A 26,439-nucleotide genomic window follows, 5' to 3' on the forward strand; every position below is an offset into this window, starting at 1 on the left:
TTTTTGTCCTTGCAGAGTTTACAGCAACCTTTCACTTTCATTGTATGAAAAAGTGTAGTGGAAACATTCTGATACACATTGTTTTGTATTCCATGAAAGAAAGTTAGGCCACATTCACATGAATAATTTTGGTTGAAAAAAACAAACAAAAAAAAAAAAACATTGATTTAGCTGCATTCACACCACTCATCCACACTGGAACGGTGTTTTTCTATTTTTAGAAAAGTTTCTCTAGTTAGGTAACAGAAAACTGAGTTTTCAACCAAAGACATATTAGTGTGAATGTACATTTTCTTTGGGTGAACTATCCCTGTAGCACTTTACAATAAGGTTACATTTGTTAACATTAGTTAAGAACATTAATTAACATGAACAAAAAATTATCAATACTTTTACAGCATTTATTAATCTTGGTTAATGTTAATTTCAACATATTCTAATACATTTTTCAAATCAATGTTGTATTTGTTAACATGAATGGACTTTGAACTTACATTGACTTACAATGAACAATTGTATTTTTATTAAAAAACATTAACAAAGATTACTAAATGCTATAAAAATATATAATTTATTGTTTGTTCATGATACCTAATGCATTAACTAATGTTAACAAATGTAACCTTATTGTAAAGTTTTACCACTATCCCTTAATGTTTTGTTTTTCTTACAGTAGACATACTGGAAAACATAAAACTTCTCCAAATGTGGGATATCGTAACACCCACCGCTCCAAAATCATTAAAGATTTCTCAACACTTCCAAATTCATACATTTGCATGAATTTTCTTGGCAGAAAGGTTTTCTTAGCACAGCAACCTGTACCTCATACATTTTTGCTTTGCTGCTGTGTTGGAATTTTAGACAATTATTTTTAACGTGTCAGCAGAAAGAGTATATGGTTGATATGCAACAAAATGAATGGGCATGCCTAAACACATGCTGTCGCACAGTGTGATTACCTCAATTTATGTACATCCTCTTAAGAGTTAGTCATACTGTGGTGAGGAGTGCCGCCACTGGCAGTGTTCTCCATAGTGTGCCTTATGAGGTCTCTGCTATATGAGTTGGCACATTGTCAACACATAGCCCAGATTCCTGTGGCCTAAACCAAACACTACTAGTGTGTTTACACCTGGCTGCTTTTCCTGTAGGTGAGGCCTCGTGCTTTCAGTCAGCATTCATAGGAGAGTGATTAAGTGGGGTGACAGCCAACCAATAAAACACTGCCAGTACACCCTGGGTAACTGTTAATTGCTTGCAGTGAGTGTAATCAAGGTCACCTAGGATACCCTTCTCAGTCTGCTGTTATGAATGTGAATGTACGCTTGAGTGCTGCCATGATGTGAAAGGCTCAGCTCTGTCGTGCACATTTATAAAGATTGGCAGTTAAGCGGATGCACTAATGAAACCTTTGAAAACAACAAATGGATGATCTCTCATATTGTGCAGCTTGTTATATAGAGGTTTTCTAAGTGATTAGACTTATGATTTTCACCTGGAAGACGATAAAATGGGTGAAAAGAATCACAAAGTCTTATACTAAAGGAGGAACCTATTGTAAGCCATATTGAGATACCAGTTGGAATTTCTTTGGTTTAGGCCAGTTAGCAACCACCTAGAATACCCTAGCAACCACCCAGAACACCATTGCAACCACATAGCAATGCATTAAAAATATAATCATATAACACTTTGAACATCTTAACAACTTTATACAGTAGCAGCACACTGGCAACCACCCAAAACACCATAGCATTGTGGTAGCAAGTTTTGCATGGTCAAGCACCACTCACATTTTCTTCAGAAGAAGTCTAGTTTAAATTTTGCAATGTATTGATGTAATTAAATATATTTATTTACTCATGAATATGTGGCTTTAGTCTTCCAGATCTTCGATGTAAATGGAATTCTTACACAATCTGATTGATTGTAAACCATGGAAAATGTATATGCATTTTACTGTATGCTGAATGAGTCATATTTTGCATCTTTCCCATGAATACAGAAAAATAGACATTTCTATATCGCAGTTTGCGCACAGTGTTTGGTAGTAATGGACTACAGTACAAGTAATATTATTACAAAAAGCCTGTACTGAGTAATTAGAGGAATTAACAAGTAATTCTATTTCATTACATTTTTAAATGTGTGTAATCAGATTAGTTTTTTGTGGATTCCATGGCTCAAGAATGGACAAATAGTTGTTTGATTTCATGTTTAATGAAAGGAATGCAAATTGTACCTTGTACTTAATGTAATACACTTAAAATTTGAATTTCATCAAATCATGCTACAAGTAAGCCAACATTAATTTAATTACATTATCTTAAAACTTGTAATCTAAAATATTAGGATACTGATTACAGTTTTAGTCATGTAATATGTAATCAGTACAAGGCTACATTTCAGATGTTTTCTACACAACAATGTGCAAGAACAAGCTTTGTGTAAACTGCAAAATGAAAGTTATTGCAAAAAGTTGCTAAATGGAGAGTGATATTTGCATGGCAAACTTAAGGTGTCAAACCAACTGGTTGCTAGTCTCTCTGGGGTTAACCATTGTCTTCTGTTTGAAGACCACCTCGATTGATAACAAATAGCCTTCCTTACATTTTGTTAGTGCGTATTTAACCCATCCTTGGTCCTGGCAATACATTTCCATTGTAAACCTCACTGGGTCAAATTGACCCGGCATTATGAATTACAACTCAACATCCGAATTTAACAATTTTCTCCACAACAATTGATCATAAATCATTAACTTATTACAAATTTTATAGTGCATATTTCAGTAATTTTTGGTGAAGTAAAATATTTGTATGCAAACCAAAAACAGTGAATCATAATCTTTCTCTCATAGGAAACTTTTATTAGCATTTATTTATTTATTTTCAAGAAAACGTTTCACCTATATAATTTCATTTGTCTACAAACACGCATTTCCCTTCCGTGTTTAAAATATCCTGTAGAATTATTTATGGACTGTGGAATTAAATTTACATACATCCAGTGTAGTGTGTGCGGCTGTGCGCGTGTGCGGACGTGTGTGTGCATCTGTGTACATGTGCATCTATGTGAGTGTGTATGTGTGTGTGTGTATATGTGCGTGTGTTCATGTAAGAGTGTGTGTGTGTGGGGAGAGTGTGTGTGTGTGGGGAGAGTGTGTGTGTGTGGGGAGAGTGTGTGTGTGTGGGGAGAGGGTGTGTGCGGGGAGAGGGTGTGTGCATGCAATAGGAGTGTACTTATAAACAATATTTGCAACTGTTCTACCGTTTTACAGCTTTCTTGCAAGTATTTATATTAACTGGGTCAAATTGACCCAGAGGTACTACAAAGGGATTATTTTAAACATTTAAAAAGCATAACATTTATAGTTTTCTCATCATCAGGTTCAGATCACTTCTGTAGAAGATTTCATGAAGTTCATGAAGAAAATCGACTGGATCACTTCAAAAGACATTTATTAAACTTATGGAGTGGAATGGATTGCTTAATGTTGCCTTCATCTGCTTTTTAGAGCTTCAGAGGTCTGGCAAACATTCACTTGCAATGCAATAGCAGTTAAACACTACCAGCAGTTTAGTCTGTGTTAAAGTATTCCAGCGCATAGCGAGATGAGAAATGTACACCTGAGCTCAGAGAAATATTTGGCTGCCTGCTCTGTCAGAGATGTCTCTGGTGGCTAGGATGAGGGTGAATGAACAGCTAAGTCAGCTGGGAAACATGTAGCTTGACAGCATTTTAAACAGTCTAATGCCAGTGTTACCAGCTGCAAGAAACTGCAGTGTGTCTGTGTCTTTGGTTCTTTCATAATGTTGCATCAAATAGAGCTCTTGCCATATATTCTGTGCTGTGAATGTGAGGTGCACAGCAATAATTCTGAATCTCTTTTCCCATGTGTATTTAAAGGAATAGTTCACCCAAAAAAGAAAATTCTCATGTCTTTCCGAACCCTCTTGACTTTCTTATGCAGAACACAAAAGGAAAAATGTATGAATATTCCGGTCTGTCTTTTCAGCACAATGGAAGTTGAAAGAGACTTACTTTAAAGCTTAAAAATGACTTATGGCCTAGAAGAAATGTATAATAAAGCTAGAAGTAATTTGCTAGAAGCATAGACTAGGCTTAAATTCATGCATTCCATCTTTCCCGCCTAAATAAGGAAAAGCCCACATGAAAGGTATGCCACATTGAGTGTCATACCTAAAGACACAATCAGTACATATGCATGTAATATGGTAAGGTGCTTAGCCTATTATTACGGATGACTAGATGTCTAAATCGGTTGCCGTATGTGTGTGTATATATATATGTATATATTTGTGTGTGTGTGTGTGTGTGTGTGTGTGTGTGTACACATTTATATTTGTAAAGAGGGATTATTTTTGATCCCTAAGCACAGTACTGGCTGTTCTCATGCTGCAGACTTTATTGATCTCTGTGAATCATAGTCCATTATGGTTTACAAACATAAAAGGGCATTGCAGGGCCTCTGGAGTAATTCATTTAAGTGCATGCCTAGACTAGGAATCACTAGGCATCACTTTAAATGGAGGCTCACTAGCTGTGTGTACTTTACAATGTGACACATATAAGCTCAAACACGGTTCTCTATGAATTCAAAGTACCACAAGATGTTATTCGCAACAGCATGGTTCATTCCTACATAGTTTTTTGAACCGTTGACTACAAAAGAAAAGAAAGTCGATCCTTGTACCTGTTGAGTCTACAGGGATGGTGTCTCTTTCTCCTGATGTTTTTTTGTGTGTGTCCGTTTGAGGATGTGTTTATCTGGGACAGTCTCTCTGTTTTGTACTTAATGAAACAACTTTTACTTGCAGTGAACAGTCTCTTAGTTTCCCCAGAGTATCTGCCCTCCTACTTCTGCCAGATTGTCTCACCTACTTTGAGTTAATATTCTATCACTTTCAGCTCTCACTGCTCCAGGTGTGTGTTTGTACACATATGCAGAAGTAGCTAGGGTGTGTGGGAGGAGGTACAAAATGTGTTCTGTTCTCAGAGAGTTGTCTACTTGTTGGTTGAATTATTGAATCGTTATCTGAGTTTTATTTTAGTACAGAAAACACAAGATATTTTTTTCAGTGTCACAATCACAGGTTCATTTATGCTAAATGGTCCCTATCTAAAGGCATTATTTACTTCAAAACTGTAGATTTGTGGCTATTTGGAAAGCTTTATATTTAAGGATTGATCAGCTGAAAACAGCCTTGTTTGGATGCACCGATTTCACCTTTTCTCTTCCGATACCTGAAATGTCAGTATCGGCCGATACCAATCCCAATCCGATACCAGTGTTTATTTCGTAATCAGTTTAGAATATCTATACTTCAATGTGCGATACTTGTGTAAAAAAAACACAAACCTCTAACTACACATTATTTCAATATAAATGTATAGCCTATTAAGAAACAGCTTTATTGTTAACTAGTCTACTGGATAATGTGGCAGCAAAATGAACTGTAATTCCAGTGAAAGTCTTCAGTGGAAAGAATCCAGTTCCCTCTCGAGAGGTCTCTCCTATTGCGTAAGTAGCTTACGCTATGGGAAAACTCAGTTTCTCGAGAAATATTGAAGTCTTTATGTAAAACGCATTGCAGCTGCACAGCAGACAGCAATGAGCGAGGCAGCTCGGTCATTGGCTGTGCTGCGGCAACTTGCTCGAACCAATGACGGGGCGACTCTGAACGCGCAACCAATGAGCGCGCTTCGCGCTGGCGTGCTCAGAGCCCGCCAAGATGGGCGTGGCTAAGGCTATATATTAGGCGCCCCATCATGAGAGTTCTTTAGATTTAATCTCCTTCAGCAAAGACCTTCTCTTCGCTGGATCCTCCGGATTATTGGAGTCTTTTCGCCTGCCGTCGACAAGCCTACAGCCGGACTGCTACGAGGACGCCGGCGCCTTCAGCCGCCTTCAAAGCCTTCTGCTACGCCATCCGGCGCACATCACCTTGATATCCTTTTACTAAGCTACTTTGCAAGTGTTCGCCTCTGCAACGCTTTTTTGTCATTTAGTAAAAGAGCAAATTCGAGGCGTTGTTTCAAATGCCTTCGACCTGCGCATCGTGCAGAGGCCCTCTTCCTGACGGGGACCGTCACATTTTCTGCGCTCGCTGCCTGGGACCTGACCACGTAGAAGATGCTCTCACTCGAGGTGGATGCCCTGAATGTGACTCCCTGGGCCTCACCGAGCTGCACGCTTGCTTTGCCGCCTTCGCCGCGAACGAGCCTGCTACCACCGTGCTGCCATCCCCTCTGTTCGAGGGTCATTTTCTGCGTGTGTCACTAAGGGGTCACGTGTCCACACTAAAGTGCGCATTCCCACATATTAATACTGTCCAAACAGTGCCGAATACTTCCCCAGCTCAAGCTGGACGCCCCATAAATGTGGATCGTGTGCCTATTGTCATGTATGCACAACTACACACAAGCACTGTTCCCACAGTTATAAACACTTCCCCAGTAAAAGCGGGAAATACTATAAAGGTAGCGTGCGTGCCTGCTGTCATGCATGCACCCCTACACACAAACACTGTATGCATGCCCAAAAAACCCTTTATGAGGCTTTATGAAAATGGCGCGCGTGCCTACTACGGTATATGCACCCCCACCCATAAGCGCTGCCCATACAGTTTCAAACAGTTCTCTGGCTCATGCCGCGAGCATCACAGATGTGACGCGCGTGCCAAGAAACTCCCCGGTAAGAACGGGAAGCTTTATGAAAGTGGCGCGCGTGTCTATTACAATGTATGCACCCCCACCCGTAAACACTATCTATAAAGTTTCAAACATTTCTCCAGCTCATGCTGCGAGCGTTACGGAGATAGCACGCGTGCCTGTAATCTCACACGCACCCCTGCACTCGGCACTCAACAAAGCTGCTCAGTGCGCTCCCGCGCCTCTGAGAGCTGTAAGCTCAGTGTTAGCACAAGGCAATTCGCCGGCAGGGCCCATACGTCACTGCGACACGCCCCCAGCCAGCATTCTGTGCGAGCAAAAGCCTGGGGAAAAAAATAAATAAATAAAAAATCCCTGACATGCCGAAATGGGTTTTGAACATAATAAAACACGGTTACTCGCTTCAATTCGCTCGCAGACCACCCCGCTTTTCAGCGGTGGTCGAGACGAAAGTGAGGAAAGATGTTTCACATGTTCTACGCACCGAGGTGCTCAAACTGATAGAGAAGGGTGCTATAGAAACTGTTCCTCCCTCTATGAGCGAGGCGGTTTTTATAGCCGCTACTTTCGTCCCGAAAAGGACGGTGGCCTCCGCCCCATCCTAGATCTCAGACATCTGAACAAAGCTTTAATGATTCGCTCCTTCAGAATGTTAACGAGCAAACATATCCTCGCGCAAGTTCGCCCGGGATTGGTTTCTATCAGTGGATTTGAAAGACGCTTACTTTCACATTCGATAGCGCCTCATCACAGGCCATTTCTGAGATTCAGCTTCGAGGGACAGTCATACCAGTACACAGTACTACCATTCGACCTATCATTGGCCCCCGTACATTCACGAAATGTATGGACGCAGCACTTTCCCCTGAGACAGCGGGAGTGCGAATACTGAATTACCTCGACGATTGGCTAATCCTAGCACAATCAGAGAGTCAGTTAACGACGCACAGATCTTGGATTATCAGCCATCTAGAATGCCTGGGTCTGAGAATCAATTTTGCAAAGAGCGTGCTATCCCCAGCCAGAATATCTCTTTTCTGGGAATAGTGCTAGACTCAGTGCAGATGATGGCACGCCTCTCATCAGAGCGCGCTCGCTATTCGGCGCCTTGCAACATCATTCAGAGCGGGCGCGCGCGCCCCCGTCAAACGATTTCAAAGGATGCTCGGTCTCATGGCCTCGGCATCAGCTGTACTCCAGCTAGGATTGTTGCACATGCATCCTCTCCAAAGCTGGCTCAAGAGCAGTGTCCCCACTCACGCGTGGCGCTCGGGCCACTTTTTAATCAGAGCGAATCACGGCTGTATAAAAGCCCTGACGCCCTGGAAGGCCGTCGACTGGTATCAAACCGGCGTGAGTCTGGGCGTGAACACACAGAGAAAAATGATCACGACAGATGCCTCCAAAATAGGATGGGGGGCCCTTTACGAGGGCAGGCCTGTCTCCGGTTTTTGGTCAAACCAGGAAAAGCACCTACATATAAACTGTCTGGAAATGAAAGCGGTCGCCTTGGCTCTCAGAACCCTGCTTCCGTACCTGAAAAACGAACACGTCCTGGTCCGAACGGACAACATGACGGTAGTATCGTATATAAATTGCCAGGGTGGACTCAGGTCGAGCTCCCTGCACTCTATGGCCAGGGAGCTCATCTTATGGTCACAGCACAACCTGCGCTCGCTGAGAGCAGCGCATGTGCCAGGCGTCCTGAACCAGGGAGCGGACATGCTGTCCAGAGACAAAGTTCTCCCAGGAGAATGGTCTCTCCACCCCCTGACGGTTCAGTGGTTATGGCAAACCTTTGGCGATGCAGAGGTCGACCTCTTCGCCTCCAGGGAAAATGCGCACTGCCCTCTTTTCTTCTCAAAGAGCACGGACGCTTCGCCCAAGTCTGGCCGAGCCGCCCCTTGTAAGCTTTTCCCCGATCGCGATGCTACCTCAGGTCATCAGTCGGATCAGGGAGGTGAAATGTGCAGTGCTCCTGGTAGCCCCACTCTGGAAGAACCAGGCGTGGTTTCCAGAACTAATGCAGATGATGCAATCTGCCCCATGGCCGATTCGTTGAGGCTGGACCTCCTCAGGCAGGCCAGCGGGATGATTCTTCATCCCGCCCGATCTGTGTGCCCTTCATGCATGGCCCCTCAACGGGTTCCAGAGAACCTCCCCAGCGGAGTGTTGAGAACCATCACTGAGGCGTGGCGCCCTCTACGTGGCGCTTATATGCCCAAAAGTGGAAAGTGTTCAGTGACTGGTGTGATACCAAGAGCTTGAACCCTAAATCGTGCGAGATACCAAGTGTACTCACCTTTTTGCAAGAGCTGCTGGAGGCGGGCCGCACACCCTCCACGCTCAAAGTCTATGTGGCTGCCATAGCAGCGTCACACAATCCTGATAAAGAACGCTCATTAGGGAAAAATGACCTAATCATTCGTTTCCTAAGAGGCGCTAGGAGGATGAACCCACCTCGCCCCCCCTCGGTACCGATCTGGGACCTGGCCACGGTCCTGGACACACTCAAGAGTGCCCCGTTCGAACCTCTCCGAACCGTGCACCTTAAACAGCTCTCGCTCAAAACTGCGCTCTTGCTGGCACTCGCCTCAGTCAAGAGAGTGGGCGACCTGCAGCGCTGTCATCAAGCTGCTTGCTTGGAATTTGGACCTAACGACTGCAGAGTTGTCCTTAGGCCAAAGCACGGGTATATTCCTAAAGTGCTCTCCACACCCTTCAGAGTACAGGTGATATCTCTGGCAGCGCTATTGTCTCCAGCAGGCAAAGCGACGCTAATTTACTCTGCCCGGTCAGTGCGCTCAGAGTATACTTGGAGCGTTCTGCCTCGTTCAGACAGGCGGAACAATTATTTGTATGCTTTGGCGGCCGCACTAAAGGTCTCGCAGTTTTAAAGCAAAGAATATCGGCTGGATAGTAGATGCTATAAGCTGGCTTATGAAGCCAAGGGCCTTCAATGCCCCTTAGGCGTCAGAGCTCACTCTACGAGGAGCATGGCCTCCTCGTGGGCGTGGTCGAGTGGGATACCCATTGAGGATATTTGTGCGGCGGCAGGCTGGGCCTCGCCTCGACATTTATCAGGTTTTATAACCTACAGGTCCCCTCATTGCATTCCAACATTCTATCAGCCTGACTGTAGTATGGACTGGAGTACGTATATGCTGAGCATTATCTCCTCCCTTATAAGGTCCGTCTCTGACTGACTTAGAGGGTTTTTTATGCATATCAGTAAATAGAAAAATCAGTACATAAGATATGTGCTTATGTTTTTACAATGAGCTCCCACCATGGGCCACCTTGGGGCAAAGGCTCTGTATTATCCCATTATATAGCTCGCCGTTGGCTGGCTCGTTGAATAATCACTTTGCTTTAAGGCTCAGGCATCTGCCTCTGGCTTTATAGAGCGAAGGCAGCACGCACAGCGTTTTGCATGGTGTTCCCATAGCGTAAGCTACTTACGCAATAGGAGAGACCTCTCGAGAGGAACGACTCGGTTACTAACGTAACCTCGGTTCCCTGAGAGGAGGGAGCGAGTATTAGCGTAAGCTGGCGTGCTTGTAGCTTGGTCAGTCGCTTCAGTCGATTGAACCTAAAGAACTCATGACGGGCGCCTAATATATAGCCTTAGCCATGCCCATCTTGGCGGGCTCTGAGCGCTGGCTGGCCGCTCATTGGTTGCTGCGTTCAGAGTCGCCCGTCATTGGTTCGAGCAAGTTGCCGCAGCACAGCCAATGACCGAGCTGCCTCGCTCATTGCTGTCTGCTGTGCAGCTGCAATGCGTTTTACATAAAGACTTCAGTATTTCTCGAGAAACTGAGTTTTCCCATAGCGTAAGCTGCTTACGCAATACTCGTTCCCTTCTCTCAGGGAACCGAGGTTACGTTAGTAACCGAGTCGTTTTCTTTGCACAGTTTTTCAACTTGTAAATTGACTTTTAAAGGATTCAGATCTTCTTTTTTTCGCTTTATTTGTAAAATATTAGTCTTTCTTTCAAATAGTTATGTTTTGGGACCTAGTCAACTTAATAATACCAATAATAATGATGATAATAGTAAATTATTATTATTTAGATTATTATTGACTTTTAGAATTTTATAATACAATAGTTATATATTTCAGTTGTGCACTGTAAAAAGCTCTTCGTACTGGGCAATGAGTCATGAGACCGCGAAGCAGGTTCAAGGTCAGTCTTTAATTTCGCCAACACACAAACACAATCGACGGACACCGTCAGAATAAAAAATAAGGGGTAACAAAGGGAAGCACTTTCGGCTTGTAGGTCACTCTCTTTCTCTCTCTCTCTGGACACTCTTCGTGCCTTTTATGCCTCCCTCCACATCACTATAACAAGAGACAGGTGTTTGGGTTAATTATGAACCAGGTGACAAGCCTTACCGCTCTCTCTCTCTCTCTCTCTCTCTCTCTCTCTCTCTCTCTCTCTCTCTCTCTCTCTCTCTCTCGCGCAGACCGACACATGACCATGTCCCCACGTCACATGCACCTTTAACTTTAAAATCCACAGGCTTTTATTTTGACAGTCGGAACACTCAAGGAAGTCCTGTAAGTGTCTGTATGTGGGCTAGTTCACAGTAGTTTATTTCGCCTCTTATTCAAAATCTGGTAAAATGCTTCTCCTGTGCCATTCTCAATGCATGTTGTAAGCGAACCAAACCACTGAGCTTCTACAAATGAGATTTTGTTTGTGTGTAGCGCTCATATGTTGCGCACTGCTCTAAGGGCCATGAGCACATCAACAGCATGTGCGTGATATGTATGTGTCAACAGAGCTGTGCCATTCACTAACATGCTGCACATATGCTATATACTATACTGTATTTACTTATTAAACGCAGCCTTTTGCTATCTCAAGAATTTAATTGGCTTTGAATAAAATGCACACAATCTGTCTAAAAACAGCAGTGTCGGAGCCGATACCCATTCAGGTGTCGGATCAATGCATCCCCAGTTTGTTTGTTGTTTCATACTGTACATGAATGGGCTCCTTGCCTAATGATGATAAATCATAGGGGTTGTTCACATCGAATGTGTACTATATTTGCATCAGTTTGCTCTGCTTGTGAACATAAGCTAGTGTCTTTTACCATTGTGCCATGTCTTGCTGTTTTCAGCATCCCATGTATGAGCACCAGATTTTTGCATGTTACCATGACACCATGTTAAGTTAAAAGGACTTGCATCTAAAGACTGCATTCTGTTCAATTTTTTATGCTGTGACTTTTTTTAGCACAAAAATGCATTTGGTCTGAACAGCCCAAAGTGGAAATGTATGACCAAAACTCGAGGTTGTTGTCTGGCAAGTACAAAATGAGTTTTCAAGGTGTTTTTTTTTTGTCAAATATATATTTTTTTTTCACTGCAGAATTTAGAGTTTGTCTGATATTTGTCAACCATTTTGTTTTTTCGTTGTATTGCAGAGTAAAGAAATTGGCATTCAGATGCACGAGGAGCTGGTGAAAGTGACAAACGAGCTGTACACTGTGAGTATAATATCTCTCTCTTTCTCTGTATTTTTCTTGCTCTCCCACTCGCCGTCTGTATGAAGCTCTCACCCGCTGTGTACTGCCATGCACCATGGAAACGCTGAGACTCTGGCCAACAATAAAAACAGTTTGGCTGTGCGATTGGTTTTGGGGAGAAAGCAACTGTTTCTTTACATACTTTTCTTTTAAAGGATGGTAAACCAAATCAAGGGATTGTTTTGAGGGTATAATGAAAAAGGAACATTTGTAATCTACATTGTAATGGTACATTGGCCATTAATAGCAAATTGGTTCAATTAGTTTAGCTTTTCTCACATTTTGTTTCAGTTGTTAACATTTCTCTTTAGCCGAGATGTATGGCCTTTGTTCGTATTTCTCTTTTTCTCCCTGGAAAATAAATCCAAGCTACCTTTGCAGAGGAACAGGCTGAGATTAACGTTGACACTCATAACAGGGCATCAGAGAAATATTCTTCACACATCTCCATCTTAACTTATTCCAGATGTCCCCTAAGCATCTTTATGCAGTTGGCATAGTAAAATGCTTCTTCCGTATGAGGTATATCTGGATAGAACTAGCTAAAGTGCAGCTAGTGGTCTGTTATTACTCTTATATAAAAGTACCATGATATTATCTAAATATTTTCTTAGAAAAATCAGCGTTATGTTGTCTAAATTCATTATACCCCACTCCATCAAAGAGGTAGTCAATATAGCTCGAAATTATTCATAACATTATGTATGTTTGAATGCATGTATTTACTTATTTACCTAAATCCATTTTTCCCAAAATAATATAATTATGCATTTCAATGCCTGACCTGTGTAGCTGGCCATGGGTCATGGCACCCATTAAAGCAGTGCTATAATCTCCATCCAATTGATATTTAACAGTAACTGCTATACATTCTGCAATGATAATTAGTGTAATAAAAGGTGTTATTGTAATCCACCTACCATAAATGATCTGAAACTATAAAACAGAGTCCTGAAGCCATTATTAAAAAATGTTCAAGCACAGACATGAAACTCCTAAATTAGAACACTCAAGCTGTTGAAATGCACACATTCAGTTTGAGTTGTGGCGCTCTGACACTTGTGTGTTTTTTTCAAGGTCACTGACAGGGAGTGTAATGTATCACTGGAGAAGACATAGGATAGGATCATTATCCATTCCTTGCCAGCCTTCCTCTTTTCTTCCTTCCCTCAAATAGAGCCTGTCAGAAAACTGTATCCCTGCAGAATGATCGAAATAATGTTCTGCATCATTGTGGTCAAGAGATTTTTGTGTCATTTCTGTGTTAAGTAGACAGAGAAATGTGGACAATGGCTATGGCTAATATAGGCTATGTGCAGTTTATCATTTATTGTGATGATAAATAAATTGGCTTTTTTTGAAAATCATCTAGTTATTGTTTTACACTGGTTATGATGGCAAATCTTGCAACTCTGTATCCAAGCAGTTCATTTAAATGAATGATGGACCAATTAATCCTTTTGATATAAGGCTATTTTCAGATTATCGCTATCAAGCAATAACTGTATCTGATTGGCTGATTATCATAATCTAGTGTGAATAGCAAAATCTACCGACAACTGTCAATCGATACTGCACATTTTCTCTTTTCAAATATGCTTGATTGAATTGAGTAAATATTTAGTAAAATAAGTGTTCATTTAACTTCATTTTTAAGCAATTTTGTGTACAACTTATTTGCAATCAATAAACTGCACTATACAGTTTATATTGCCATTATTTAGGCCATCACCACCCTGATCTACTGGATAAACATCAGTATCTTCATCTGTCATTAAACATCCCATATCATTCGACCACTTAAATGACTTGATACACTGATGATTAAATTAGTATTGTAGATACTGTCCACCAAAAGTAACCAAAAAAGACTTAGAAATAGCATAGCTGTGGCGAAGCTTGCTGCTAAACTGTTGTTCATGATATACAGCTTGACTATAAAAATGAAAGCAAGCCTGTGCTGGAAGTCCTGAGTATCAATCCATCTGCCACCTTCCTGTGGTTTGAGTTATATGTCCTGAATGTGGAATAAGAAATATTCTTGCAGCAAAGCTTCTGCAATCCCAATGTGCAATGTGAAATTTCTGCTATGCAATAGTTTTGTTTTGCATTGTGATTTGTGTATTTGCATGATAAATGGACCTTGATTTTCTTTTTTGAGTGTTAAAAGTATAATCTTGTCAAAGTTAAAACCAAATTAAGAATACATACTGTAGTTAATGCATTAATTTATTTCAGTTCAAACTGATGATTTAGAAATGACAAGAAATCAACGGATGGCTGTTTATTTTGTAATTGACAATAATGACATTGAATCTGAAAACAGCTTTTTCAGGGAACAGTTGTAACTTCAGATTACCTAGTGTAACTTCAGTTCTGTTAAAGGAATAGTTCACCTGAAACTCACCCTTTTTTGTCTACCGTGATTTTTGTCTACCGTGGAACACTAAAGGAGACGTGAAAAAACAAACAAAAAAAAAACAAACGATGTGGCTATGCTAATAGAATTACATAAGAATTACATAAAGGGTTCCAACTGCTACAGGCAGTTGAGGGGGTTTAAATTGATGGTTGACAGCTTTGGGGGGAGCCAAGTGCTAACCTAGATTTTCTACTACGCTGAAGTAGATTTCTGTCAAATAATTTAACTGCTTTTTTACTTTCCAGCTCTGTATTTTATTTTTATGATTTCAGCCTGCCCTTAGGTTCTATAATACCTGTTACTTTGAATGTTGTGGTCTTATTGAGTTTTTAAAATGGAGTTTAGTCTTTTTTTTGTGTGTGTACAATATGTACAATTGTGTACAATATGCTCCTGTGGTAAAATGCTAATATTTTTATACATTACTCACCCTCGTGTTATCTAAAATAAAATGTTCTTCTTTCTTCTTTTTTTCCTTCTTCTATGGAATGTATAAAGAGATTTGAGAGATTTTAAAGCTTTTTCTTTTCATCCCCCAATTTGTCATGCCCAGTTCCCAATGTGCTTTAAGTCCTCATGGTGGCGTAATGACTCGTCAATCCGGGTGGCAGAGGACGAATCTCAGTTGCCTCCGTATCTGAGACTGTCAATCCGCGCATCTTATCATGTGGCTTGTTGAGTGCGTTACCACAGAGACCTAGAGCATATAAAGGCTTTGCGCAATTCTCCGCGCCATCCACGCACAACGCACCACGCGCCCCACTGAGAGCGAGAACCACGTTATGGCGACCACGAGTAACCCATTGTGACTCTACCCACCCTAGCAACCGGGTCAATTGGTTGCTTAGGAAGCCTGTCTGGAGTCACACAGCACACCCTGGATTCGAACTTGTGACTCCAGGTGTGGTAGTTGGCGTCTTTACTTGCTGAGCTACCCAGGCCCCCCAAGATAGAAAGTTAACCTCACTCAAGATTCACTTTAATTGTATGGAAATGGAATATGGAATATGGCAATGAAAATGAATGGTGACTGAGACTAACCTTCTGCTTTAGCCTATAACCCTGTGAAAAAACATGGCATGTCATTGATTAAATAATGGCACCAATATGCCGAGGTCTAAGTTTTATTTTTATTTCAGAGCATTGAAATACTTGACATTTAATGTAGCATGTGGCATAGAGGGCTTTTGTTTTAATTACATCTTCATGCACACATACTGCAGCTTATATCACCTTATTTTGCCCACCATTAACCTTGTAATGGCAGCATAATGTACACAACGGCATATAAGTCAATTGAAAATAGTCTCAGAATCGTTCGCTTTAGGACAGTTTTTGCATATGCATGTTTTTACTAGATTCAGTTAAAAGGTCTGTTGATCTGTCCTGGGGCCAGACACAGCCAGCACCTCTTTGAGAAACATCCTTTGCATCCTCTTTTTAATGAGTTTGAGGAAACTGATTTTTCCATCAGGGAATACTAGGGACATTCGCTCCAGATACTTTGTACCATTTAATGTCTGGAGAATTTTACAACATATTATTTAAAAAAACATGGCTTATGGTGTAGGTCTATTGAATGTCGAATATTTAACCTGGTTTCAGCAAGAAATTCGATTTAATGATCACTATCTTATGTACGTCTACATTTTAGATATGGTAATCTAAATTGATATGAAACTTGATATTACATTTATAATGTAAGACAGACCTAAAATGAGAAATGCTTATATCCATGACTGAAGTAGCCCAGACTTGTTGGTGCAATACATCTCCATCTGTTTAAAAAGGTATTCATCTTACATGCATCATATTGCTGAAAGGTGAAGTGTGTCATAGGATAGGATAGGATAAGGTAGGTTAGGGTTAGGAAAGGATAGGATAGGATAGGAGTATTTGGAAAACCTGTTTGGGAATCAATCATTATTTTGCAATTTGGGGCCTTTTTGCAATCACCTTTAAAACACAGAGTAGCCAGCATACATAAACTAAAAGCACACATGGTGCAATGATGCGGATGCACTCAATGACCTCCTGAAACAATGTGATAATCTGTGTGAGAGTCAAATAGCTGAGTGTATGTTCATTAGTGTCCGCGTCAGCTCAGATGACCAGTCAGTGGATTCCCTGCAGACTGGATGATTTAATAAACGTTTTATTTGAAACATTATCGAACAGGCGTCTGCTGGCTATAAGGAGTCGAATAAAGCAGGGCAATGGTGCAGAGAACCCCCCTCCTATTTCGCTTGCTCCTTTCTCTGCCCCTCTCTTTTCTATTGTTTGAGCATTTTTTGTAGTTCTTGGAATAGTTTTTCAATGTAAGAATGATGTGCTCGACGTATGCCTTTGACTATTGCGACGTGTCTCTGACTTTTCAGCATCGTTTGCCGTGAGCACATTGTTTTAAAATGGCTTATTAGATTAAAATCACTTTTTAAAATGTGTCTCGAGACACCTGCAATTTTTTATTTTTGTTGTCTGTGTTTTTTAATGCCATATGTGCTCTATATGAACAGACCCTTAAACCTTTTCATATTATATCAGGTAATGCATTCAAATAAATTGCAAGGACAAAATATGCAGAAAAAATATTAAAAGGAGACAAGAAAACAAAACTAAAAGGTATATGAAACGTACAATCAAAGAGTATAAACTAACAAAAATGACACTTAATTGAATGGGAAATAATAATAATAATATAATTGTATAAGTTATTCATTATACTAATAATAATTGGAAAAAAAAAATCTAAATTATAAATTCGGTAATGCTTTAAAATAACAATAATAGAAATAAAGATTTCTGCATTTACATTTCATAATAAAATTCCATTCAATTGAATTGAGTAATATTTAATGAATTAAAAAAGGTTAATATTTTAAGTTCATAAATTGTTTTTTATTTAATTTTGATTTTTACAAAATTGAAATGCATAAATCTTAAAAAAGGGCTCAAATATATATTTTAAAATATAAACACAATTGTTGTTAGTTCATATTGCTTCAACAAATTTTAATGTACACCAGTTTTAATTTGAATTGCTATATGTTGAAATTAACATTACTCAAGTGTTGTAAAAGTATTGTTCATTGTGAGTTTATGTTGACTAATATAGTTAACTGATGTCAACAAATACAACCTTTTTGAAAAGTGCTACCAAAAATAATAATCTTTTTGTCATAGTCAGCAAAATATGAAGTTTAGTGCTTTTTTTCTTAAACACTCACTTCCTTCAGAATCTCATTGTCCTTAGATCAACCCCTCATTCAGCCCTACACTGTCTGCCTCTATAATCCTGAGTTTGAATGGGAGGCTTGGGCTACTTTGGCTGCCAATTTCATACTCCTCTGCATATTCATGAGATGGCCTGTTTCTGCAGAGCTGATGGAAATACAACTGATCCTCTTTGATTGAGAACTGTACAGCTCCCTTGGAATGAAGCTTGTCTGGAGATCATTCCAAGACAGTGTCAGGCTTGAGATGTTTCCTCTTTATCACCAAAGAAAAGACCAATTTTTTTCTGGGGTAAATGTGAGAATAATATTTTTGAAATATTCTCGGACATTTAAAACCATCTGTTGTCGCAATGTAGATTTCCATTCACATATTTACAGAAATGTAAAACATTCTTGGGACCATGCAAGAATGGCCAGTGCAATATAGGCATATCATAAATAATATCAATGAGACCTGGAAGTGGGCTTATTTTTTTAGCTTGGGACAGCAAGCATCCACCTAACAAACAGCCTGGCAACCACTCAAAAAACCCTGGCAGTGTGATGGGGTTTGTGTCCCTGTAGAAATGGGTCCGGAGAATAGCTAAATGCTGGCCAAAGGGGCCTTTTATACTGAATATGTTTTTGCAGTCTGTGCTGTCTCTTAATAATTCTTTGATGAAAGCGTACATTAGACAGACTTCTTTGCCAGTGGCTCACACAGGAGTGCTGTGTTATTTAGACGCTGTATAAAGTTAAAAAATAACTTCAACTTTCAAAACTGCATCTTGAGAGCCCTGGGTTGACTACCACCCCTGGAGTCGCAAGTTTGAATCCAGTGTGTGCTGAGTGACTCCAGCCAGGTCTCCTAAGCAACCAAATTGGCCCAGTTGCTAGTTAGGATAGACTCACATGGGGTAACCTCCTAGTGGTTGCGATTAGTTTTCTCGCTCTCAATGGGGCATTTGGTAAGTTGTGCATGGATCGCAGAGAGTAGCATGAGTCTCCACATGCTGTGAGTCTCTGAGATGTCATGCACAAGGAGACACGTGATATGATGCAAGGATTGATGGTCTGAGACTGATGGTCTGAGACTTGTCCTCCACCACCCTGATTGAGGTGAGTAACCACGCCACCACGAGGACCTACGAAGTAGTGGGAATTGGGCATTCCAAATTGGGAGAAAAGTAATAATAAAAAAAAAAAAAAAACTTGCATCTTGAGACACGTGCGTTTTATACGTGGAACTAATTATAGTAAATACGCCGTCTGTGTGAACAGCCCCTAACCTTGTTTTATATAAAATAGAGTAACCCTCTGAATTGCCAAGGAATCACTTGGTAATCTGAAGTATGCCTTGTGTAATTCTTGTTTTACCTTTTCTCTTCCTGCAGGTGATGAAAACGTATCATATGTACCACACGGAGAGCATCAGTGCAGAGAGCAAGCTGAAGGAGGCAGAGAAACAAGAGGAGAAGCAGTTCAGCAAGTCTGGAGACCTCAACGTCAACCTCCTACGCCACGAAGACCGACCCCAGCGCCGCAGCTCAGTCAGAAAAATTGAGAAGATGAAGGAAAAGGTAAATTGCCCTTATTAGCTAGCGGCCAAGCCTTAGTACACTGTTTTTACTAAACCAAAGGGCTGTTGCAGCCGAGAATCACTTTCATTCTATGGCCCTATATGCTCTCAAGTAGGATTGTGACACTTAAAGTGAAGGATTACATTATTTCACGTGGAGTTTATCATCAGTATTCAGTGGAGGATCAGCCAAGCAACTGTCTACTTTTGGTGGCTCATTGAATTTTTAAGGCCACAATGTTTGGAAGTGAAAGCCCATAGCATTATCATATCTGATATTGCAAGTAGACTTTCGGTACACACATATTTCATCAAGTTCAGTGCCCTTGTTCATGGTTAATTGCTCAAGGGTAAAATAGTGATGGTTCTTTGTTGGGGTCAAACCAGCATTCTTTCTGCTATGCCACACCAGGTCATTCATAAAATTGGTTGGGGAGTGCTGAATGCCATTGCCATGAAGAGCCAATCTGTGTGTACAGAATGGAATTTTAATGGGACAGTTCCCCCAAAATGAAAATTCTGTCATCTTTACTCTCACTCATGTTGTTCGAAACCGATATGACTTTCTTTCCTCCATATAAAACAAAAGATGTCAGGCAGAATGTTAGCCTCAGTCACCATTCAATTTCATATAATTTTTTTTCGATACAGTGGAAGTGAATGGTGACCAGGGCTAATATTCTATTTGTTCCAAGTTTGGATCAAGAAGAGGGTGAGTAAATGATGACAGAATTTTCTTTTTTGGTTAAACTATCCCTTTAAGCATACAACTGTAGTTAGTTGCAGTCCTAAAGTGATGCAGGCAGTAAGGTTTAAATTTACCTGATGGATGCAGGTGTATAAAAATGAGCGTGGGCTTAGCTTTATCAAAGAATGGACAATGAGCTTAGTGGGACTGTAGAGAGTCCAGAAACTGATTGGCTGACTACAGACCAGATTCAACATTTCAGGTCAGTGACTTCCACTATAAATCATCTAATTAATTGAGAGTGCCACAAAAATTCCTAAAAAGCTAATTCATTGTGACTGCAGTACCTTACTTAAAATGTATGAATGAATATACTGTACATGAGTAACACATTTTTCCACAGGAGGTATTTTTCATGTGAATAAATTCAGCTCACTCTCTCCTTCTTTGTCTCTCACTTTTGCTCTTTCTCCCTTTGCTGCTCTCTTTCCCTCCCTCTCTCCCTCCCTTCCTCCTCTTTCAGGCTGCAATGCGTAGAGATGTTGGCATGAAAGCCACTCAGCCTCACACTATTTATAACCACCGTAGCCATGTATGCTCGATATCTTACTGCAGCATGAACTGATTCTGCAGGCTAGCAGAGCACTCCATGATCTTGGTACACCTGCAAGCACCTTAAATGCCCTTTAAGGGCTATCATTTACTGACCTCCAATGTGATCATGTGAAAATACATTGAGAAGTATGGCCCCTTAAAGGCCCCTTTTTGATAATATGGTCTGTCTTGCCTTCTAAGTGGTAATTCATACCATAAAAAGAGAGTTCACCAAGAAATGAAAATTCTGTCAGAATTTACTCACCTGGTCATATGCTGTTCCAAAAAGATAGGACTTTCTTTCATCATTGTGGTAAATATCTAAAGTCATAGGGGTTTGGAACAATATGAGGGTGAGTAATTTTTGTGTGAACTATCCCTTTAAGAGTTTAATCAATAGAATCACTGGTCAGTTCCATTATAACATGCTTATGTAACAATGAATATTTTAATCACTGGTAATCTCAATTCATTTGATCAGTAATCAAGCTTTTTATGCGCTAATCACTGGTGGTTTTTCTCCATTTATGTAATTTGTTTTGTCAATACAGTTATGTAGCAGTCAGCTGCATATTATTAATGATACTCGAGCAGCTGTCGGCTTTGAGTGCTCATGCTTTTTGATGAAAAATTCAACAGGACCCAGCTGGAGCTCATGCACAAATGAGACTCTGTCTCTGTCCAAACTAGCATGTATGTGCATGCAAAAAGTTTTTTAAATTGATGACTTGGACCAAATAATAAAGAAAAGCAGCCAATAAGTGCCCAACATAGATGTGACCTTCTTGTACCTCAAGAAGTTAGTTGAGAAAATGTCAAGAGTACATGTCTGCAAATTCTAGGCAAAGGTTGACTACTTTGAAGATGCTAAAATATAACACATTTGTATATTTATTTGGGATTTTGAATAGTCACAACATAATTCCCATAGTTCAATTTATGTTATTACATAATTTCGATGACTGTGTACTATTATTCTAAAAAAAAACAATACATTATAATAAAGAATGAGTAAGTGTTTCAAAACTAGAGAGCGAGAGAGAGAATTTGGATTTTGAAAATACTTTATTACAATAGTTAAAACATCATCTTAAAAGGTATGCAAGCCTTAAATTATCATCAACAATTATACACAAAATCCCTTTAAAACACCCAATCATCTAAAAATTCATAAGATCATTCGTAGTCAATTAAAATCCTAGAATTTACAAAGATTTACAAAAACTTTTAAATTCTCATTTACATCTCCTTCAATCTTATTTTTCCTTGTAATATAAATTGGCATTTTGGCTTGACCCATTAAAAAAATTAAACGATTGACACTGGAAACGATGCTTTCGATTTAATTTAAACCCACAAATAAACACTTCCATTGAGAATATTTCTTCACAACGACTAAAAATACTCTCTAAAATAATGAATAACTAATAATAATTTTCAACCTATTACACTCCATAAAAGCCTGAAACACAGTTTCGCTTTAAGGACAGAAAGGACACCCATTGCTGACATTAAAATGTATAACTGACAAAAAAGCATTAACTGTAGGATTCTCCACTGCAAGTCCCCAACTTATTTAGGTAAAGGAGATTTGTATAAAGCTCCCCACTCTGGTCTCTTATCTTCCCCCAGTCGAAGAACAGTGCACCAAGGAGTATCACTCCTATTAACTAAATACTTTTTATTTAAGGATTTGACACAACCTTCATACAACAATTTTCCAGAGGATGGAATTGAACAAATTATTATTATGTTGCCAGAATGTAATAATACAATTTGACGATCTTCAAAATTAGGTAATAAAGACAAGTTAGGAAAATGGTCATCACAGTTTGGAGTAATTAATCCTAACATATAATCCTCTAACAATTTACATTCTTCCAATGCAATTACAGATTTCCATTTCTCAAGTAAGTTAGAGACTATGCGAGTTGATTTTATTCCCAAATGTCCAACTGCTGAGTCAACATCTTTAAGTCTTGGACCAGCCAGCTGTAGTTAGTGTCCAAGAGTTATCACTCCAGATTTCATAAGAGTCTCTTCCAATTAAAGAAATATTCCATCTATAAGATATATCCAAGTGTGATTCATGAATTAGGGGTTCTTTTACAACCAATGTAAAGAACTTGTAGCACTGAGTCTTTGTACAATAAACAGAGTCAATACTTTAAATACATTACGATAAAAGACCGGCAATTTAGATAAGGTAATCTTCTGTGGATTCATCCAAAACAAAGATTTGTCCAGTCCTATACCTTTATAACTCTGTAAAGTGGCACATGCTACATGTTTCCAACTTGAGTCCATTGGGCCAGTTAAACGTATTTGCACAAATTGGACCCTAAAAGCAGCTGTTCTGCTCTGTACATGTACAAGTCCATGCCCTCCTCCTTCTTTTGGTATTTACAGAACAGCTTTTGGTACCCAATGCAACTTATTCCAAAAAAAGTCCAAATAGATTGTATTTTGTTTTACAATAAATCTAGTGGAGGATAAACACAGGCTAATTTATGCCATAAAGCAGATGCTACTAGGTTGTTAATGACTAGTATTCAGCTTTTATAAGATAATTTTGGAAGTAAAAACTTCCATTTATCTAAGCAACCTTTTATTTTTTCAACAATTCCATCACAAATATTTTGCATAAACATTGAGTCTCCTAAATACACACCCAAGTACTTTAAAATCTTCTCTGGACCACATTAATCCTTCTGGTAGTTTTGGCATTCCATTTCACCAACTACTGACCAAAACAGCCTCACTTTTAGACCAGTTTACTTTTGTAGCAGAGACTTTTTAAAATCTTTTAATATTTACAGCATTAAATCAATGTCTCTTTGTCCATTAATTAGCACAACAACATCATCAGCATAAGCTGATCATTTAAATATATATTTGCACTTGGGAATACATACACCAGTTAAATAATTTCTTAACTTGCCAAAGTGTACAACATTCCTGACAGAGCACAACTTGTCTGATACCTCTATACACTTTAAAAGGAGCACATCAATTCCCATTAATTTTCAATAAACTTTCAACATCACAGTACAAAACTTTAATCATAGAAACAAAATCAGGCTTAAAAACAAAAGCTGTTAAAAAATTCCACAAATAATTATTTTCAATTCTGTCAAAAGCCTTTTCTTGATCTGTTGACACTATACCAAAATCAAGGTTAAGATTATTGGTGATGACCAAAAAATCTCTAATAAAACTAATATTATTGAAAATTAGTCTTTTTGGAACACAGTAAGTCTGATCAGGATTTATGACCTTTTCTAAAACTTCACTTAATCTATTAGCTAGAACTTTAGAAAGCAATTTATAGTCACTACATAACAAACTCACTGGTCTCCAATTTTTTATCTAATTTACATCACCCTTTTTCTGCAACAGAGCAAGAATTGCCCTATGACAGCTCAATGGTAGCCATCCCTTAACCAAACTATCATTGAGCACCTCTACTAGATCTATATTTATCTCTGGCCAAAAAGTTTTATAAAAATCAACTGGTAGACCATCAATTCCTGGAACTTTGCCACATTCCATACTTTGGAGAGCTCTATTCAATTCTTTCCAAGTTACAGGCAGAGGTGTTTCTAGAGACTCTGGGGGCCCTAGGCAGAAGGGACCTGGTGACCCCCCCCCCCACCCCCCCCCCCAACAAACAACCACCCCTACTACCCCCCATAAGGCACATTAATAATTAATCCATGGACATAGATTATGATACAAACAAATCTTTTATTTTCCTTAAAATGCTTTCTTTTCAATGGAAATAATATATATAAAATAGAAATAAATGCAAACTTTGCATACATCCAAATACACAAACAATACAAAAATATTTGCTTACAAAACCGTAGTGCACATTTTTTTTTATCAGACTTTGGAGTTGCTGTAGTTAAGTCTGGAGGTGGTGGTAAGGAGTGGTGTGACCCCTTGTAATGGAACTGACATGCTGCCACTGGAGGTAATGGCCATGTCTTCTTCGAGGTCCTCCTCATGACCTGAAGTTGATATTGCTGGAGAAAAAGAAAAATACTCGTAATGTATAAATGAGTATACAAATAAAAAGTATACAAATAAGAAGTAATTGTTTAAAGACAAATATCTGTGTGGCCATATTTTATTAAATAATCTAATAATATATGTATAGTGGGAACAAGTCACTGTCAACTTAGAATAACTTTTAGAACATTTTACCTTCATCTGTTGAGGCGGACAAAGAAATTTAAGCAAAGCACCTTGAGAAAAAAAGAAAAGAGCACAATTGTATTTGGTCATGCAAGCACAGTCCACAAACACCAAATGGTTAAGATCTGTATGAAATAATTCACAAATAGCTAATGGCAACAACAACACTTTAGCTTATGTTAACATTTTGTTTACTGTAACATTTTTACAAGCAAATTCAATGAGATATATAAAATAACTAGGTTAGCTTGTCAAAACTGTCACAGTAACAGATATAATATCTTCCAAATATGCATTAGTAACGTATATAATATCTTCCAAATATGCATTAGTAACATATTTGGAAGATATTATATCTGTTACTGTGACCGTTTCGACAGAACAAGCTAACCTAGTCTACTGACAAAATAACTGTTGATAGCATCGTTGTTGTTAGCAATTGACAACCAAATCATTATGCTGCTAATGGGAGAAATTAAACGCTTGGCATAACTAATTTATTCTATGCAAGGTTCTGTGTACACAGTACAGCCATTGGCAAGAAGAACATAGCTTATGTTATGCTTATGTAAAAATGTTATACACTTGTAAAAACAAATGTACAGAGATATACTAGCTATGGTTTATGCATCACACATTTCTAGACAGAGTAAGCTAGTCTACTGATTAACTAGCTGTTGTTACAATTGAACCGACAAATGACAACCACATTTTCTGATGCGTGGTGGGAGAAATTATACCCCTTGACATTACTCCTTCATTCAGTGTAACAGATTCTCACTTACCAGTGCTTTCGTTTCCTTTTAAAATGCCCGGACAGGTAAATACGCTTCATGGTCCGTCATTTAACTGCCGCTCTGAAACTATGAAACTTTTGACAGCAAGCTCGTAGCATGGGGCCCCTTTAGGGGGGTTCCAGACGTGTCATTGGAGTGTCTTGTACCATCAAAGAATTAAAGGGGTTCCATGTTGTCGTTGCTGTAGTCCAATGTAATCAGCCATCCTTCAGGGGTTCCCCTTCCAGCTCGGGGCCCCAGGCAATTGCCTGGTTTGCCTACCCCGTTGTAACGTCTCCGGTTACAGGCTTACTGAGTTCAAAATTAGCTTCATCAGAAACCTGGGTCAAGTTATTAAAAAAAAACATTATCAACAGTTTTTCCATGCATAAGCGCACTTTTATACAAATCTTCATAAAAACTGACTGCCCTCTTTCGAATTTCAACAGAATCAGACATCAATACTCCAGTATTTGAGCATAAGGCATGAAAAAAGCCTTTTTTGCCTGTTTGTTTTCTCCAAATTAAAGAAAAATGTATAAGCATCCATTAACTCTATATTCTGGAAGCGTGACCTAACTAGAGATTAGCTAAAGAGCTTTTCTTTTCTTTAAAAGTTGACTCACCAGTACCATCAACAATTTCTTGTAAATCCAATAACTCTCTCTAATGTTTTAATTGTACTAATTATGCCTCCTGTGACGTTAAAAGTATGTTGTTGACACA

General features: G+C 39.3%; 1 protein-coding gene across 4 annotated transcripts in view; it reads left to right on the forward strand.

The window, feature by feature from the left end:
• srgap3 (SLIT-ROBO Rho GTPase activating protein 3) overlaps positions 1-26,439 on the forward strand; it is a 122,205-nt gene that overhangs the window by 37,139 nt on the left and 58,627 nt on the right. For all 4 annotated transcript variants that reach the window (XM_052140572.1, XM_052140574.1, XM_052140576.1 and 1 more), the window contains exons 4-5: positions 12,138-12,200; positions 19,271-19,456. In XM_052140572.1, coding sequence (XP_051996532.1) covers positions 12,138-12,200; positions 19,271-19,456 — 249 coding nt within the window. The remainder of the gene's footprint in view (positions 1-12,137; positions 12,201-19,270; positions 19,457-26,439) is intronic.

Source organism: Xyrauchen texanus, chromosome 13 (assembly GCF_025860055.1).
Source record: "Xyrauchen texanus isolate HMW12.3.18 chromosome 13, RBS_HiC_50CHRs, whole genome shotgun sequence".
NCBI lineage: Eukaryota > Metazoa > Chordata > Actinopteri > Cypriniformes > Catostomidae > Xyrauchen > Xyrauchen texanus.